This window comes from Scyliorhinus torazame, chromosome 9 (genome assembly GCF_047496885.1).
Source record: "Scyliorhinus torazame isolate Kashiwa2021f chromosome 9, sScyTor2.1, whole genome shotgun sequence".
NCBI lineage: Eukaryota > Metazoa > Chordata > Chondrichthyes > Carcharhiniformes > Scyliorhinidae > Scyliorhinus > Scyliorhinus torazame.
The window spans coordinates 158,974,217-158,994,484 of NC_092715.1; the positions used below are offsets into that span (position 1 = coordinate 158,974,217).

The following is a 20,268-nucleotide window of genomic DNA, read 5'->3' on the forward strand; positions in this document are numbered from 1 at the left end:
TTGGGCCTGTCTGCAACTCGGGTGACCCAGGAGGCATGATGCCACCCTGTTCTGCCTGCTGCCCACCAGATGCGCCAGGGACAGGAGGGTGGGGGGGGGGGGGGGTCCGAGTTGCTGCGATGTTCCCATACCTCCCTTGCGGGAGTCACCGGTACAGGCCCCATCACTTTCTTCTCCCTCGGGGTGCCCAATGGCCCCCGGGTTACTCCATGGGATGGGGGTGCGAGAGGAGCCACCCCTGAGGCGACCCCGCCACCTGGCGATGCCAGTCCTGGAGGCCGCTGCAATGTCCAGGTGTCACTGGCACAGGACTGCCTGTGAGAGGGCAGCTCTATCCTGGACCTTGGCCACCGCCTGCACAGAATGCCCCAGGCCTTGGACTCGCTGATCCATAGCCGAACCTGTCGCCCCCAATGCCTCCATTGTGGACGTCTCCCGTGCGGTGTCGGCCTGGGTGGCATGCAGGTGCTGGATGCTCGTCGACATCCCCTCTTGTGGTGTCTTGCCTTCTAATTCCATCTACACTGTGGCTGGGACTAGATGTTTCAGAAGCTCGGGACTCGTCAGGACGCAAGCTAGTTCCTGGGGTCGGCCGGTCCTCCAACCGTCCGGCCCCATGGGTGCTCCTACTGCCACCTGCTGTACCGGATCAGCTGTGTGGTGTGCACCAGATAGTGTCCCAGGAGCCTCTTCACTAAAGTGTCCAACCGACTGAGGGTCTCTATGATGGCGGAGGGTGCTGGAGACCGCTGTTGAAATCACAGTCATCCTCTGACCCGAGCTCTGGGGTGTCCTGAGGCCTGAGTCTCAGACAGAGGGCTGATCTCCGGGCTGCTCTCCCCGTCAGTGCTCGGCTGTCCTGGGGGCACCGTCTCTGGCACTGGCTGGGGGCGGAGGACACTGGATGGACCCTCCCCATCTCCAGCAAGTCCTGCAAAACACAAGTCGACATGTATGATTAGACCACGGGCCGGGGGGGGGAGGGAGGGGGGGGGAGAGTGAGTGGGGGTAGGTTGGTCGGTGGTCGAGGGCGAGGATGGTGTGGCGGTGCGGGGTGGAGGGGATGAGGGTGGTGTGGGTGTGAGGATGGTGGTGGGTGAGGGTGGTGTGGGTGTGGGGATGAGGGTGAGGGGAGTCTCAACACACGTGTCATGAGGAACAGCAACTCAGCGGGGTCTCACTTCTTCGCCCGTGACCGCACTCCATCCCGGCGGCCTCCCTCTCCTCTGGGCCGCCGGCCACGTTCAGGGTCCTCTGCTCAGCCAAGCTGAGGGGCCGCAGGTCTGGTGGTCCCCCTCAGGCTCCCAGCGGTTATGCGCGGCCTTCCCTTTGGGGGGGGCCGGGGACACATAAAACAAAACTTTTAGGCAGTCCAATGCATGCAGCCCAGGGAGTGGGTAGCTGGCGGCCTCAGTGGCCAGGTCAGCCAACCATGGCAGCTGGCATGTGGGGCAGGGTGGTGATTTGGCTGTCCCCTGGGGGGGAGCGGGGAGTTACGGGTGTGTGGGAGTGGGTTTCGTGCCAGGGGCATGGTGCTGCCAACTCACCTTGGCCGCCCTGAGGAGATTGTGCAGTTTTATCCTGTACTGGATGCCGGTCCGAACGACGTTGCCCACGATGCGGACTGCCTCTGACACCTGCGCCCAGGCACGGCGAATGGCGGTGCCTGGAAGCCTTCCTCCCAGGCCCTGATTTAGGGTCATCTGCCTCTCCTCCACCGCGTCCAGGAGGGTCTCTAGCTCAATGTCTCTGAACCGTGTCGCTGCTTCCTTCCAGCCACCCTGTTGGCTGGGACGGTGTGTGTGTGGGGAAGGATCGTTTATGTGCGGCTGCGGTTTGTCTGCCTCATGAGTGACAATTGCGGACCCGATGAATCCGGAACCCTTTTTAGTGGAATTGATTGTGTTCCACATGGCGCCGGTGCTAGTCCATTAAATGGTATCGGAATCGGTGCAGGTGTGGCGCCGATTTTTCTGTCGTAAAAGTCCACACATGCTCCGCTGGTGTCAACACTTAGTCTCAGAAACGGAGAATCCAGCCCAGGAGTTTTAACCACAGTGTGCTCGTTAACCTGAGATGCGTGAATCCAAGCTTTCTTCCCCTGGACTTTAACAGATGCTTGGGTGGTTAGTAGCACTTGATAGGGTCCTTCCCACTTAGCATCTAGAGGTTCTTTAGATACTTTCTTCACATCAACCCAAACTCCAGGGACGATGTTGTGTCCTCTTTCTGGTGGATACCCCCCCCCCCAGGCTGTCGATACCTGTTGACAAGCAAAACTAATAGCATTTGTTAGATTCTGACAATATTCTAATGAGGCATCACTCATCAAGTGACAATCGGCTTTTCGCAAATCAATGGTTCCTGGCAGGGACATGGGTCTCCCTGTTACAATTTCAAATGGACTCAGACCCGTAGTTCTATTAGGAGTTGCCTCATACTGCACAGGACTATTGAAAGTGCCTGGGGCCATGGCATTCCTTCCTGATGATGTTTGGGATGTTGTTGTTTCAGAGTTCTGTTCATTTGTTCCACTTGCCCTGACGATTGTGAGTAAAGAGGACAATGTAAGTCCCAGGTAATGTTTAGTAATCTACAGATTTCTTGGCAGACAGCACCTGTAAAGTGAGTACCCTGGTCAGAGTCAATGCTGGGCGGGACTCCCCATCGGGGAATGTAATCCTTATACAGGACTTTGGCCGTGTGATTGGCTGTGGCCCTTTCAGTTGGAACGGTTTCCACCCGTGCCATTATTTGTTGCGGGGCCCCCATGAATGGATCTGTTGAGCTAAATAGGGCATCAGTGCTTGTGACGTGACTGGCTTGTCGATACCTGTTTGTCTTCACATGCCTTCATCACATAACTTAATTTCTGCCTCAATCCATGTCCACTTTTCCTCTTGAGAGCAGTCGCCTTGCATTGTCGAGTTAGACTGATTGCTCCCACTTTGCATGTTTTTGTTGATTCCTCTGGAGAGGTTGTGAGGTGGCTTCTTTGGTTGCCTTGTCAGCTAGGGCTTTTCCTTGTGCTTCTGAAATGAAAATTGCTCATTGTCACAAGTAGGCTTCAAATGAAGTTACTGTGAAAAGCCCCCAGTCACCACATTCCGGTTCCTGTTCGGGGAGGCTGGTACGGGAATTTTCCGTGTTTTCTGTTGTATTTTCCTTTGTATGGGCCTTGCACTTCAAAATGGACACTTTGCAGGGTAGTTGTATCGCCTCTAGTAAGTCTCATATCTCTTTCCCATTTCGGATAGGTGTACCGGCGGCAGTGAGAAATCTTCTTCTCCGCCATAACTGGCCAAAGTCATGAGCAACTCCACAGCTGTACCTTGAGTCTGTATAGATGTTTGCCGTCTGTCCTTTTGCTATCCGCCATGCCCCCGCCAGGGCCTGTAATTCAGCCTGTAGGGCTGACGTCGCTGAGGGCAGACAACCCTTTGCCACAATCTCGTGTATGCTTGTGACTGCCCATCCTGCTTTCCGGATACCATTGTCAACAAAAGACGAGCCGTCTGTAAATAGGACCAGGTCTAGGTTGTGCAATGGTTCCTCTGCTGCCAACCTTGATTACTTTATTTCGTTCATGATCTCCACACAATCATGCTCCGCTCCTCGGGAAGCAGGAGCATAGATGATGGGTTCACCGGGCTAGCCCAGACAATGTGGAGATTGGAGGCTCCCAGGATCGCTGTCCATATTATCCACCTGGGATGCTGTGTTCAGAGACAGAAAAATATGTGCAACATGGGGGCACTTGACAGTTAGCTTTTGGTCCAGGACTGGATCCGCAGTGGCCATTACAACCTGACACATGGCTTCCATGGCTCTCCCCCATCTGAGGGCCACTGCACAGTTTTCCCGAATAGAACCCAATGGGTCTCTGTTGATCCCCATATTCTTGTGCCAGTATTGCTGTCAGGTATCCTTCTTTCTCATGGACAAACAAGGTAAATGGCTTCCCATTGCCGGGATTCCCAGAACTGGTGCTGAATACAAGGCCTTTTTTAGATTTGTGAAGGCCTCCAGTTCTTCTCCTGTGAGGGCAATGACTTCTTTAGATTTTCGCTTCCCCTTTACAAGGTCATCCAATGGCTGAGCCAGCTGTGTGTAGGAGTCAATCCAATTTTGGTTAAAGCTACACAAACACAAAAAGGATCTGAGCTCTTGTATAGTAGTGGGCTGTTTGGCTATCTGAATGGCTGTGGTTCTATCCTGGGTAAGTTCTCTCTTTCCTTTGAAATCTTTTGTCCCAGGTACACAATCTCTTGTTGGGCAATTTGTACTTTAGCAATGCTGGCTTTGTGTCCTCTCAGGTGGGGTGGTCCAGCATGACACGCAAGTCTTGTTCGTATTGTTTTTCTGTGTTGGATGCCAACAGAATGTCATCCACGTACTGGACAACCGTGGAATGCATGGTAGGTAACTTTCTCAAAAGGCTTTGTAAGACCATGTGAAATACCATAAGGCTGGTGTGAAAACCCTGTGGTTATTGTACAGTTGCTGTTGGACAGTAAAGGCGAACCACGGTCGAACCTCAGGTGCCAATGATACTGACCAAAATCCATTCGCCATATCTATTATCGAGAACCATTTATGTTCTGGTGTTAGAGCATTAAAAATGGTGGAGGGGTCGGCTACCAAAGGTGTCCTTTGATCAATACACTGGTTGGTCTTCCTATAATCGATGGTCAGACACCAAGACTCATTGGATTTCTGTACTGGCCATATGGGGCTGTTGGAGGAACTATGAGGTTTTACCAGCACACCTTGCTCCTCTAGTTGTTGGATGACTGGCAAGTTGCCAGCAAAGGAGGTTGGGCTGATCGAGTACTGTTTGGTGCACGGTGGGGCAATCCGAGTAAATGATGCCGGTTCCATCTGGTGTAGGCCGCAATTATTCTGATAGACCATGTTACCTGGCTGTCTTCAAAATGCAACGAGGAATTCAATTGAGTCCCACTTGGCCTACCCAGATTGGCGTGGTCAATTAATGTGGGCCAAGTCCAAGGAGTACAGGTTGAGTTTTTATGATGACCAAAACCTGGCACCCAGCCCCATGGACAATTTGTACCTTATAGAATTTACAGTGCCGAAGGAGGCCATTCGGCCCATTGAGTCTGCACCGGCTCTTGGAAAGAGCACCCTACCCAAGGTCCACACCTCCACCCTAGCCCCATAACCCAGTAACCCCACCCAACACTAAGGGCAATTTTGGACACGAAGGGCAATTTATCATGGCCAATCCACCTAACCTGCACATCTTTGGACAGTGGGAGGAAACCGGAGCACCTGGAGGAAACCCACGCACACACGGGGAGGATGTGCAGACTACACATAGACAGTGACCCAAGCCAGAATCGAACCTGGGACCCTGGAGCTGTGAAGCAATTGTGCTATCCACAATGCTACCGTGCTGCCCTACAATGCTACCGAGTCTTGAAGTGGAGGATCGAACTCTCCACCTATAACTACGATATAGTATATCGTCCTGGGAAGCTCAACGAGCCCCCAGATGCTCTGCCCCGCGGTACATGCGCCAGCGCGCAAGATGACCGCCAACGGACTATCCACGATGACCTCTGCCACCCGGGGGTCACCCGGCTCGTCCATTATATCAAGGCCCGCAACCTGCCCTACTCCACCGAGGAGGTCAGAACTATGACCAAAGACTACCAAATCTGTGCGGAGTGTAAACCGCACTTCTATTGACCGGATAAGGCCCACCTGGTAAAGGCATCCCGACCCTTTGAACGCCTCAGTATCGATTGCAAAGGGCCCTCACCTCCAATAACCGCAATACATATTTCATCAACATCATAGCTGAGTTCTCCCGTTTCCCATTTGCAATCCCCTGCCCCAATATGACCACGTTGACTGTCATTAGAGCCCTGCATAGTGTCTTCACCCTGTTTGGTTCCCCAGTTATGTCCACAGCGACCAGGGCTCGTCGTTCATGAGCGACGAACTGCGTCAGTACCTGCTCAGTAAGGGCATTGCCTCGAGCAGGACTACAGTTATAACCCCAAGGGAAATGGGCAGGTGGAGAGGGAGAACGCGATGGTCTGGAAGACCGTCCTACTGACCCTGCAGTCCAGGAATCTCCCAGTTTCTCACTGGCAGGAGGTCCTCCCCGATGCGCTCCACTCTATCAGGTCCCTCCTTTGCACGGCCACAAACGAGACTCCTCATGACCGCTTGTTTGTTTTCCCTAGGGGAGCCACCTCAGGGGCCTCACTTTCGTCCTGGCTGAAGACACCGGGACTAGTCCTCCTCAGGAAACACGTCAGGAGCCACAAGACCGATCCTCTGGTAGAGAGGGTCCAGCTCCTACACTCCAACCCCCGTATGCTTATTTCGAACACCCTGATGGCCGACAAGATACCATCTCCCTCCGGGACCTGGCGCCCGCAGGCTCCACCACCACCACCGCAGCCCCCCACTATATCCCGCCCAACATACCATGTCCAGCGCCCCCGTCCCTATTTGGCTCCCGCGCTCCCTCCCGCCCCCTGCAACGGTCCACAAGAATGAAGCTCCAGAAGACGCTCCCGGAGTCCAGGCCTGTGCCCACTTCTGCTGCCAGCACGGATGAGCCCAACACCCGGACCAGCAGCAACACCAGTGCTTCGGCAATCGCAGTGCACAATCCGTGCGCCGGACCAGCTGAACCTATGAGTCCGTTGGACTTCATTTTTTTTAACAGGGGGTGAACGTGGTGAATGTAGAGTACTAGTAATTCACCAGTATAATAGTATCATGTTCTGCCATTGTGTTACAGCTATGTTATGTTGTTGACCTTGTGGGCTCCACCTATGGGCCATTGTGTGGCTTCACCCACAGGGGGATATGTTGGGGCATGTACGGGCTCAGCCCATGGCTCCTCCCCTTGAAAGGACATATAAAGAGCAGTTAACCTGTAGGCGGTTCACAGTATTGTACCAGTCGCAGGCAGGCACTGTTCTAAGCTGATTAAAACCACAGTTTACTTCTACTCGTGTCTTTGAGTGAATTGATGGTTGCATCAATTTAATCAGCTTGTCGTCTAGACGTAAAGAATTTTTGTATCGTTGGGGGAAACATGTTAATTCGGCCCTGTACCTAGGAGACAGTCTATACTATATCGCCCACCCTCATAGTGATATACAATCCATTTCCTCGCTGTTGGATCAGTGCCAGGAGAGGTGCTGGGAGATTGGGGGGCAGCTCCCCTAGTTTTTTGCAACCTCCAGCAACTCCTTCTGTTGCTGTGGTGTAAGCTGCTTGAATCTTTGAACCAGGTTGTCTCCACCAGAGGGCGTGCCTGGTTTATGTCGGGCTGTTTCCCTGACGTCCTTTTTTATTACACCTCCTAGCCCAGTGGCCTTCTTTTCCGCAGTGATAACACTTTCCAGGTTGTTTTTCTTGGGTGCTGTTGTTGCTAGGATCCTTGGGTTTCCATCCTGCCTGCATGGTTTGTAGTTTAGCTCCGATGGCCCAGTCAAACTGGTCAAACCGATCCACGAATGCTGCAAAGGTTGTTTCTGGAGCTTCCCACCCGGGCAGAGTGACCTTCAGCATCTTTACCAATTCTGGCTTTAATCCAGCGACGAAGGCAGCTTTCGTAGGTCTGAAAGTGCAGTTGTCCATATCTTCGGGTCCCTGATTGTTCAGTCCCGATTGTTCCAACCAGACAGATCGGAATTGTTCGTTGTACTCCCAACACTTCCTCCGCTGCTTTTTGCTGGCAAGCCACTATCTCTCTCCAGTCCATTTTTGCTGGACTGAAAACCTGTAGCCAGCACTTGATCGCAGTCCCTAGTAGCTGCTCCTTGTCCCCAAGGGTGACTCGAACCTCTTTATTTAATTTCTTCCCACCATTACCGTCAGGATCTGTACCCCATCCCATGGATGGAGATTATAAATGCCCTTTAAATGTTCTAATTGTTCCCATGTTTTCATTCTCCCTTTCTTGGGATGTGGTAATTCCTTAGACCGAGGACATTGTTTTTAATAAACAGTTGTCCTTACCTCCAGGGATAGGTCCAATGTCTAGATCTCTGTTTCCGTTTCCTTTAGGACCCTGCTCGCAGATCCAAATTGTAGGATCACTTATTTTCTAATAAGGGGCGGGGTCCGGTAGTAGTTTGAGATTGGGTTTATTGCAAAATCTTGATTAGTACACGTTCAAATACATACAAAAGAAATAAAAGTCCAGCAGGGCATAAGGAAGAGAACAATGGAAAGAGATCAAATAAGAGGAACGGGAAACATGTGCAACAATAATTTTATACCTGCACGTTTTGGTACTGCCCCCTCTCTGCCCCTAATTGGCTTACAAGTTTTGAATTGTGACTTCTGAATGGTGCTCCATACCATCACTCACAATGATATCTAACTTGTGCTTACTTTGCTACATTGTCACATTTGTAGTCTGAATTCAGAAAAGCTGAAGTCTTCCTGCTGTATACTTTTCCAGTTACAATATTTGCAAAACTTGGGTTTTAATATTTCCCCACACCGGTTTCTGGCACCCAGAGGAAAGCCACACCGACATGGGGAGAACGTGAAAACTCTGCACGTAGGTGGAATTGAACCCGGATCCCTGGCGCTGTGAGGCAGCATGCGAACCACTGTAATAATAATAATCTTTATTGTTGCCACAAGTAGGCTTACATTAACACTGCAATGAAGTTACTGTGAAAAGTCCGTAGTTGCCACACTCCGGCGCCTGTTCGGGTACACTGAGGGAGAATTCAGAATGTCCAATTCACCTAACAAGCACGTCTTTTGGGCCTTGTGGGAGGAAACCGGAGCACCCGGAGGAAACCCACGTAGACATGGGGTGAAGATGCAGCCTCAGCACAGATAGTGACCCAGGCTGGGATTGGAACCTGGCACTGTGCCGCCTAATTAAGCGGGGGGGGGGGGGGGGGAAATTTTGTTTATTAAACAGTTATAGAAAAGAGAAAAGGATAAAACCAACCTCAGCACAAGAATCATTAATCAACAGAAATAAAACTGTCATGCCAGACACAAAAAATATTTACATCCAATTGCTCAGTTGTTCCAGCAACAAAGTCCCGACAGTGTAAAATGGCACTGGTGCACACACAGCGCGTCATGGGGAATAGGGCGTGTCCCTTCCTCTTCTCCTGCACTGGTTTCAGTCGGACACCATCCTTGGGGGGGGGGGGGGGGGGGGGTAGATTGACGACGCAAAGAACACAACATCCAAATGACCCCACAGCCTCAACGGTCTCCTTGAAACGGCTAATAACCTAGAGCTATAGATTGACAATCTTAATTTCCTCCTGACGGTTGTGTAGTCCGTTGGACGTCACTTGTCACCTCGACCTCCCCCACCTCCTGATGGAGCCGCTCAGGTGGGAAGGCGGTGATGTCACGGGCCGCACGCGCTCCCGATTCTTTCTGCAAGGCGCGAGGACGCCGGTTAACGGTTGAGAAATGGCGAACAAAATAGGGGTGAGGCATTTACTTTCTGCACCCACCGCGCGTGGGGGGGTGGGCGGCATTTGGTACATTGAAGCACTTTTCAGCTTTATCCCTTTTAACAAATTTCAACAACATCATCTTGCACTTAGCTTGTTGTGGAGAGAGAAATAAAGTTGATGTTTCGAACGGGCGGAGATAACAGGCGGACACCATCCGCCGTGTTACTCCCTGTGCGATAACACGGTCTTCACCTCGGGGACTTGCATCGAATTCAACTTGGGAGTTGCGAGCGTGGGTGAAGTTTACAGTTAGAGGCAGTCATTGACATTTTAGTGCTTTGAGTTTACTCTGTCTCGGTTGATCAATTTCAAACCCGTTTACTTGGTGCCTTACCTCTGAGCAAGTTATAATTGTCAGTAGGCGAACTACCTTCGTGATAAGAGGTTTGCTGAATGTATCCTGATTAACTGACCTTCTACCGGAAAATAGTTTAAATATCATGTAAAATTCAGTTAAAGGTCTTGTGCAGCTTATGACACTTCAGCATTAGGCAACTGAAAGAAGTCCTTGTTTTACACCTACATATCAGCAAGTTATCAACTTGCCGGCGACCGAACATTGAGAAAAGAGGAATAGATAAGACCGTTCGGCATCTCCCATAAATGAACAGGGACAGAAGCGGACCATTCAGACCATCAAACCTCTATTTTTCAGTCGCATTATCATTGATTTATACCCCAACTTCATTTTGCCAGTCTTTGCTTTATATCCCTTGATAAACTCAATACATCGATACAATTTTGGGTCGAGAGTTCCAAATTCACGCTTGAAATATTCACCCTGACATGGGCCAGATCTGATTTTAAGATTGTGCCTTGCTCTGAATTTTCCAACCAGAGGTATAGTTTATTTAGATCTGCACTCTCATATCGGATTCACTGCATGTGTGAGATGATGCATTTTGGTAGGAAGAACATGGACAGACAATATAAAATAAGTGGTAAAATTCTTAAGGAGGTGCAGGAGCAGAGGGATTTGGTTATGTATGTGCCTAAATCATTGAAGGTGGCAGGACAGTGGAGAGAGCAGTTAATAAAGTATATAGTATCCTGGGCTTTATGAATAGGGACATCAAGTGCAAGATACTAGTTAGACCGCAAGACATACTATAGGAAAGATGTGAATGCATTGGAGTATAGAAGAGGTTTATAAGAATGATTCCAGGGATGCAATACTGTTAGCACTGTTGCTTCACAGCACCAGGCACCTGGGTTCAATTCCCGGCTTGGGTCATTCTCTGTGCGGAGTCTGCACGTTCTCCCTGGGTTTCCTCCGGCTGCTCTGGTTTCTTCCCACAGTACATAGATGTGCAGGTTAGGTGGATTGGCCATGCTAAATTGCCCTTTGGTGTCCAAAAAGGTTAGGTGGGGTTACTGGGTTACGGGGATAGAGTGGAGATCGGGGGCGCGATTCTCCGCTCCCGCGACTAAGTGCCCACGCCGTCGAGGTTCACGACGGCGCGAAACGGCCCCGTTCTCGACAGATTCAGGGCCCGAAAATGGGCTAGGATCGGGGCCGCAAGAAACTCGGGGGGGGGGGGGGGGGGGCGTGTCGCGAAAGCAGCATCGTCAGTGCATGCCGGGCATTGGCGCGCATAAAAGCGGCGCCGTGTCATCCGCTGCGTAACTGCCGTCACCCGCGCATGCGTGGTTGCCGTCTTCCCCGAGGCCGCCCTGCAAGAAGATGTCGGATGGATCTTGCGGGGTGCGGAGGAAAGGAGGCCCTCCTTCAGAGAGGCCGGCCTGCCGATCGGTGGGCACCGATCGCGGGCCAGACCCCTTTTGAGTCCTATCCTGGTGAAAGAACCCCCCTCGCCCCCCCCACAGGCCAGGCCGCCCCCCCCCCCCCCCCCCCAGCATTCCCGCGCTGTTCCCGCCAGCAGCGACCAGGTGTGGATGGCGCCGGCGGGAAGCCGGCGTTTTGGGCAGGCCGCTCGGCCCATCCGGGCCGCAGAATAGCGGGTGTAGCGGAGAATCGCCATTTTGGGTGTCCCGGGCGATTCTCCGGCCTGCGCCGCGCAGAACTCGACGGGGCCGTTCTCGCCGCTTGGGTGAATCGTGGGAGGGCGTCGGACCGGGGTCGCGGGGAAAAATGGCGCGCCAGGCGATTCTCCCAACCGGCGCGGGAGCGGAGAATCGCGCCCATGGGCTTAAGTAGGGTGCTCTTTCCAAGGGCCAGTGCAGACACGATGTGCTGAATGGTCTCCTTCTGCACTGTAAATTCTATGATTCCATGAGGATAGATTGGCGAGGTCAGGATTGTTCTCCTTGGTGAGATGATGACTCTGCCAATTCTATACCTCTGCCAATGAAGGAGAACATACCATGTGCATTCTTTACAACCTTGTCTACTTGAACTGCTGCCTTTAGGGACCTGTGTACTTGTACGCCAAGATCTCTCACTTCATCTACCCCTCTTTGTATATTCCCATTTATTGTGCACGCCCTATAACTGTTTGAACCTCACTAAATGCATGACTTTACACTTTTTTGTTAAATTCCATCTGCCACTTTACCACTCACTCCACCAACCCATCCACATAATTTTGGAGATTATAGCTATCCTCTACACTGTCCACCACTCGGCCAATCTTTGTGCCGTTACAAATTTCCCAATCGTGTCCCCCACTTTCCTACCCAAATCCACAAACAATAAGGGTCCCAACACTGAGCCCTGTGGAACACCACTTGAAACAACTTTTCATTTGCAAGGGAAGCCATCGACCATTCCCCTTTGTTTCCTGTTATGAAGCCAACTTTTTATCCAGTTTGCCACATTGCCCTGTATCCCATGGGATTTTACCTTTTTGTCCAATCTGCCATGTGGCACCTTGTCAAACATCTTGCTAACATCCATTGCATTACCTCCATCAACCCTTCTAGTAATTTCCTCAAAGAATTCAATCAAATTTATGAGGCAAGACCTTCATTTAACAAATCCATGCTGACTATCTCTGACAAGTCCATACCTTTCTGTGTGACAGTTAATCCTATCAAGATTGATTCTACTGATTTGCCTACCACTGACGTAAGTCTTAATTGGCCTATAATTGTTTGACATTTCCTTCGATCCATTTTTCTACAAGGGTCCCAGGTTCGATTCCTGCTTGGGTCACTGTCTGTGCAGAGTCTGCATGTTCTCCCCGTGTCTGTGTGAGTTCCTCCGGGTGCTTCAGTTTCCTCCCACGAGTCCTGAAAGATGTGCTTGTTAGGTGAATTGGACATTCTGAATTCCCCCTCTGTGAACTCAAACGGGCGCCAGAGTGTGGTGACTGGGGAATTTCACAGTAACTTCATTGCAGTGACAGTAATAACGATTATTATTAACAACGTTTGCATTTCTCCAGTCCTTTGGTACCTCCCCTGTATATAGTGAAGATTGTAAAATCATCCTCGGAGCATCTGCTTCCTCCTTCCTGATCACCTTCAGGAGCCTCGGAAACAATCCATCTGGCCCTGGCACTTATCAACTTTCAAGGATTTCAAGCTTTCAAGTACTTCCTTTCTCTTTCTTATTATCCCATCCAATATCTCGCAGTATTCCTCCAGGACTAATATATCTGCATCATCCATTTCCTTTATAAACACGGGGACAAAGTATTAATTTAAAACCCTTCCCACAGCCTCTGCATACATGTTGGCATCTTCATCTCTGATAGGTCCCATTTTTTCTTTAACCTTTTACCATTATATTGGTAAACCATCTTTGGATTTTCTTTAACTTTGCTTGCTAATCTTTTTTCATTAAATGCATTCAGTGCTGGTTTCTGGTTCAGTATGTTTTAAGTCTTGATGAGGAATATTCTGGAGAGCGAAGTGAGGATGATAAGTTAAAAAGGAATACGAGAACAATTGGTGAAATTATGACTGCAGCATATGTAAACTTAATGTAACAATAGAAAAGCATGGTGAAACACCAAAAAAAGGATGAAGAAGTCTGGACCAAATTGATCGGGTAGAAAATGAACAAACACGTTGACATATGCTCTTGGAAATATTCAAATTTGAAATAGATTGCATTCAGTGCACCATGTTCAATTCAGCATTTGCTGTTGAATATATATGTTTGACAATTGTAGTCTAAACCACATCTAATGAAATTTTTATACTACGTTCCGAAGTGGAGAAAGAGCACAAGAGTTTGTGTGATAGCAGGTCGTCTCACACCCAATTCTTCAGAATGCTGCAAGTTATCAAGCTAGTTGGTATGTAAAGGCTCACTGGACAACGAGAGGGTGTTAGGACTCAATTAGTAGAAGATTGATTTATATCTATGAAATGAAAACCGCTTATTGTCACAAGTAGACTTCAATGAAGTTACTGTGAAAAGCCCCTAGTCGCCACATTCCGGCGCCTGTACGGGGAGGCTGTTACGGGAATCAGTGTTCAGTAAGTTAAAAACTATTAACAGACCATTCAAGCCTGCAGTTGGGAGGTAGCATAATATGCCACATAATGAGATTTCCATCTCTGCTCAGTTTTGGAGATTGATGTACCAGATTAGAAGTTCTTCCAAACAGAAACTGCATCTTAAGACTTGGTTTCACATCTTATAATGGATTGTGTTATGCTTAGAAATAACTATGATGAATAATGCAAGATGGTGTATAGTGTAATGGTAGAAAATATCCAAATACCTCATGGCATCCTACCTCATCTTTCCAAAGATTGTTAGGTTTAATTTGCTTAGTTATCAAACAACTATTTTATAAATGAAAACCAGATCAATCTTTTCACAAAAATGCAACTAGTGAGGCAGTAGTGTGTATCAGGTCTTAGTTTCCCTGGCACAGCACTGAATACCTGTGCCAGGTGGATGATATGCTGTTACAGAAAGGAACGAGGAAAGCAAATGCCTGTTGGACTTTTTTGCAAGGGAAATGGAACACGAGATTAAGGAAGTCTTGCTACAATGTACAAGGCTTTGGTCAGATCATATCTGGAGTACTGTGCAGTTTTGGGCTCCTTACTCTGGAAGGACAACTTGCATTGGAGACAGTACAGCAAAGATTTACTAGATTGGTCCTGGGGAAAAGAGGGTTGACATATGAGAAGCTAAATAAATTGGGCATGTACTCTGTAAAGTTTAGAAGAATAAGAGGTGATCTTATTGAAACACAAGATCCTGAAAGAACTTGACAGGGTAGACACCAAGAGATGGTTTCTGCAGGCTGGGGAATCTAAAACACAGGGGCACACTCGCAGGATAAGGGAAAAATCATTTAGAACGGAGATAACAAAAACTTTCTTCATTCAAAGGATTGTAAATCTTTGAAATTCTCTACCCTCGAAAGTTATGGATGCTCCACCATTCAATATATTTAAGACTGGGATAAACAGACTTTCCATCTCTCATCGAATTGAAGTATATGGGGAGTGGGTGGGAAAGTGGAGTTGGAACCCAATATCAGCCATGAGCGTATTGAATGGTGGAGCAGAGTGGACGTGTCTTCTTATCTCTTGTGTCAAAAACAAATTATTGAAGCAGAGCAAAGAAAGGGTTGCTTATATGATGAAACACAGTCAGTTTGAGTGTAATATTGATTTTCACAATTTAAACTCGCACTGGCTTTAAAGGCTGAAAGAAATATTCTGAATTGGATCACTAAACCAGGAAACACATTTATTCTCTTGCTGTAACATTTCTTATCCTGTTAAAATTTGCACAAAGGCTCAAAGTACTATGCTTATTTATTCGTTATCAAATTATTTTAATATAAGTAAGTTATTGCATTTTACTTTGAAATTATAAAAAGTTACAATTTTTTGTTTCTCATTTAAATTTTGGTCTTTATGTTGAGGCTGAAAGTGATCAGGAATTGGACTCACAAGATAATGAGCAGATTGGTTCAGAAAGGTAATGATATTTCAAATTTAAGATTGACTAGTCTTTGTAAGTGCTGTTGCAGATAATAAATATACTGTTTCTGTTAAGTGATTAAAATCTTTCTCTTGCGTCATTGTGGAATAGTAACTATCTCGATTGAAGCTACAGCTGACTTTCAAAGGTTTAGAGATCTGCGTTATTAATCACGTCACTGGCTACATTGTGCCCAACAATCTGGGTATTTTGTTGCCGGGGTTTTGTTCACAAAATTTGTTTTACGGATTAGGCTTTTTAGACTTTTTCACTAGCCATCACAAATGTTTACAAAAGAAGCAAGCAAAAAGTTGGAAGCAACTTTTTTCTGCCTCAACCAAACCACGGTAGTAAAGTTCAACAACAAAAACCTGTATTTATTTATGTAGCATCTTTAATGTAATAAAATGTCCCAACACATAAGATTACACAACTTCATGGCACAGAAACAGACTGTTCCATGACAAATTTATGCTCTACTCAAACCTTCTTCCATCTTTCCTCATCCAAATCTGCTATTGTAACCATCTATTCCCTTCTTCCTCAAATGCTTGTCCAAGTTCCCCTTAAATACATTTATACTATTCTCTCATCCATTCAAGTGCACAATCAAACATAATATTGCACAGTGTCACAGAAGGAGAAGGGAGGCAATGTCTTAGTGGTATTGTAATCCAGAGACCCAGATTTAAGGTTTTAAAAAAAATAATTTGCGAGATGTAGGCATTGCTGGTTAGGCCAGCATTTATTGCTCATCCCTGGTTGCCTTTCATAAGGTGGTGGGGATTTGCCTTCTTGAACCGCCCCAGTCCTTGAGGTGTAGATACTCCCACTGTGCTGTTGGGGAGGGAGTTTCAAGTTTTTCCCCAGCGACAGTGAAAGAACGGCGATATATTTCCAAGTCAGGGTGGTGAGTGACTTGGAGGGAACCTCCAGGTGGTGGGGTTCCCAGGTATCTGCTGCTCTTGTCCTTCTAGATGGTAGTGAGCATGGGTTTGGAAGGTGCTGTCTCAGAAACTTTGGTGAGTTACTGCAGTGTTGTAGGTGTTGCATATGGCTGCTTCTGTTCGTCGGTGGTGGATGGAGCGAGGGACCAGAGTTCAAATCCCACCATTGCAGATAGTGAATTTTGAATTGAACAAAAATCTGAAATTAAGAGTCTAAAAAATAATAATCTTTATTAGTGTCACAAGTAGGCTGACATTAACACTGTAATGAGGTTACTGTGAGAATACCCTAGTCGCTACACTACGGCGCCTGTTCGGGTACACTGAGGGAGAATTCAGAATATCCAATTCACCTAGCAGCACTTCTTTCGGACTTGTAAGTTTGATTAGTAAGTTTGCGGACGACACAAAGGTTGGTAGAATTGCGGATAGCTTTGAGGACTGTCAGAGGATACAGCAGGATTTAGATCGTTTGGAGACTTGGGCGGCGAGCTGGCAGATGGAGTTTAATTCGGAGAAATGTGAGGTGATGCATTTTGGAAGGTCTAATACAGGTAGGGAATATACAGTGAATGGTAGAACCCTCAAGAGTATTGACAGTCAGAGAGATCTTGGTCTACAGGTCACTGAAAGGGGCAACACAGGTGGAGAAGATAGTCTAAGAAGGCATACGGCATGCTTGCCTTCATTGGCCGGGGCGTTGAGTATAAAAATTGGCAAGTCATGTTGCAGCTGTATAGAACCTTAGTTAGGCCACACTTGGAGTATAGTGTTCAATTCTGGTCGCCACACTACCAGAAGGATGTGGAGGCTTTAGAGAGGGTGCAGAAGAGATTTACCAGGATGTTGCCTGGTATGGACGGCATTAGCTATGAGGAGAGGTTGAATAAGCTTGGTTTGTTCTCGCTGGAACGAAGAAGGTTGAGGGGCGACCTGATAGAGGTCTACAAAATTATGAGGGGCATAGACAGAGTGGATAATCAGAGACTTTTTCCCAGGTTAGAGGGGTCAATTACTAGGGGGCATAGGTTTAAGGTGTGAGGGGCAAGGTTTAGAGGAGTTGTGCGAGGCAAGTTTTTTACACAGAGGGTAGTGGGTGCCTGGAATTCGCTGCCACAGGAGGTGGTGGAAGCAGGGACGATAGTGACATTTAAGGGGCATCTTGACAAATACATGAATAGAGGGATACGGACCCTGGAAGTGTAGAAGATTTTAGTTTAGACGGGCAGCATGGTCGGCGCAGACTTGGAGGGCCAAAGGGCCTGTTCTTGTGCTGTACTTTTCTTTGTTCTTGTTCTTTGTGGGAGGAAACTGGAGCACCTGGAGGAAACCCACGCAGACACAGTGAAAACTTGCAGACTCCGCACAGACAGTGATCCAAGCTGGGAATCAAACCCAGGGGTCTGGAGCAATAGTGCTAACAACTGTGCTACCGTGCCGCCCAAAGGTGAACATGAGACCATTGTCGATTGTCGCAAAAACCCATCTGGTTCACTAATGTCTTTTGGGGAAGGAAATCTGTCGTCCTTACCTAATCTGGTCTACATGTGACTGCAGACCCACAGCATCGTGGTTGATTCTTAAATATCCTCGGGGATAGAACATAGGACATACAGTGCAGAAGGAGGCCATTCAGCCCATCGAGTCTGCACAGACCCACCAAGCCCTCACTGCCACCCTATCCGCGTAACCCAAAAACCCCTCCTAACCTTTTCTTTTGGACACTAAGGGTAATTTAGCATGGCCAATCCACCTAACCTGCACGTCTTTGGACTGTGGGAAGAAACCGCAGCACCCGGAGGAAATCCACACAGACATGGGGAGAACGTGCAGACTCCGTACAGACAGTGACCCAGCGGGCGCTCCGGTTTCCACCCACATTCCAAAGATGTGGGACCCTGGCGCTGTGAAGCCACAGTGCTATCCTCTTTGCTACCGTGCTGCCCACAACAAATGCTGGCCCTGCAGGTCAAAGTTCATTTGTAACTTTTTCCTCTCCTCCAGGAGCTCGATGGTTGGGGCCTCAGAGCATTACCAGTCTACCTCTAGAATGGAGACGATTGGCTGTTGCCTAGCCTCCCTCCTTTCCTTATCTCTTTGTGCTTTATAAGCAATAATTTCATCCCTGATCACAGCTTTCAGCGCTTCCCAAAACGTGGAGGGTGAGACCGCCTTATCCAGTTGTCAGTAATATACTCGTCTATGGCCTGTGATATGTTCCCTCAGAAAGCCTTATTGGCCTGTGTCCAATCTCCATGGGGGGCGTTGGGCACGGCCCGTCTCCAGCCTCACATCCAGGTAATGTGGAGCGTGGTCGGAGATCAATATCATGGGGTAGTTTGCATTTACTAGCCATGGAAGAACCGATTTCCCCACTACAAAGCAGTCAATTTGGGTGTATACGTTATGTACCTGGGAGAAGAAGGAGAACACCTCCCCTGGGTGGGTGATCCGCCATGGGCCCACTGCCCCCACCTGCTCCATGATTATGTCAAACTATTTTGCCATATTAGAGGTCTTCCCTGTTTTGGGGTTCGTAACATTTGCACTGCACAAGTGCCAGGCAATAACCATCTTCAACAAACGAGAATCCAAGTATGTCCCTTTGTGATTCAAAGACATTACCATCATTGAATTCAACACCATCAACATCCTGAGAGTTAACAATGCCCAGAAACTTAACTGGACCAACCATATAAATATTGTGGCTACACGAGCAGGTCAGATGCTGAGAATTCTGCAGCGTGTACCTGACTCCCGAAGCCTACAAGGCACAATTCAGGCATGTGATGAAACACACTCCACTTGCCTTGATGAGTGCAGTTCCAACAACACTCTATATACTCGACATCATCAAAAACAAGGAAACATGAGCACACTGTGGTAGCGGTGTGTACCATCGACAAAATCCACTGCAGCAACTCACCAAGCCTCTTTCACCAGCACCTTCCAAATTCATGACCTCTACAACCTAGAAGGACTAGGTTAGCGGGCACATGGGAACACCACCACATGTAAGTTTCTCGAAAAACCACACACAATCCAAGCTTGGAATTATATTGTCATTCCTTCACTGTTTCTGGACAAAACCTAGAACTTCCTAACAGCACAGTGGGTGTACCCACATCTTATAGGCTGTAGCAGTTCAAGAAAGTGGCAATTTTTGATAGACAACAAATGTTGGCCTTGCTAGTGATACTCCCCTCCCACGAACAAAAAGAGAAGCAAAGAATGGTTGCCGAAAGTTGAAATTTGAAAACAAAGAAAACTAGAATGGCAACAGCCATTGTAGAACATGGTAAAAAGCAAGTGTAAATTTTGTCACTTTCTACAATAAGTGAAATCAAAAGTAAAATGTTTCATGAGCTCCTCTGTTGGATAGTGATGGGCCTTCAATTAGAGTTGTTGAATTAAATTGAAAGAAGAATGATATGTTAAATGCGTCAGAGACCTGGTTGCATTTTGATCGATTTCAGAAAACAGTGGACATTTTGTGGAAGACTACATCATGGACTTTAGCATATTGTGTAAGATTGAAAAATTCAATTTCAAGATCCCTGCTTTAGTTTTGGCACTGAAATTGCTGGATTGTACTAAGATGTATCATATGGAGAGGCTACTAGGTGTAACTCAGGTTTGTTTCTCAGAGAGAGAAACCTATTGGATCAACAGATCAGCTGTCTTGAACAAAATCCTGTCAAAGCAATCATTTTCTTCAGCCTTTGTGGAAGAAATGGGTGCTTTTATGTGATACAAAGACCAGAGAATCCAATGATTGCCAGATTTTGGAATCATCCAAATACTGGGCGCAGGCATCAATACAATAGAAGAATTAAAGACTAGCACAACGAGGACGAAAGCATCTTCACCAGATCTGGATAATACAGCAGAAGATTAAATAAAAACTGCAATAATAGGCAGATGAATCAAATGATGATATTGTCCAAGGACCAATTAGAAGCACTCC

The 20,268-nt window shown here is 47.9% G+C and overlaps 1 protein-coding gene across 1 annotated transcript in view; it reads left to right on the forward strand.

The window, feature by feature from the left end:
- Positions 1-2,471: 2,471 nt before the first annotated feature.
- The window catches only part of LOC140430128 (solute carrier family 28 member 3-like), a 516,849-nt gene continuing 499,052 nt past the window's right edge, over positions 2,472-20,268 (forward strand). Inside the window, exons 1-3 of the mRNA XM_072517641.1 lie at positions 2,472-2,567; positions 13,253-13,372; positions 15,296-15,351. Coding sequence (XP_072373742.1) covers positions 2,472-2,567; positions 13,253-13,372; positions 15,296-15,351 — 272 coding nt within the window. The remainder of the gene's footprint in view (positions 2,568-13,252; positions 13,373-15,295; positions 15,352-20,268) is intronic.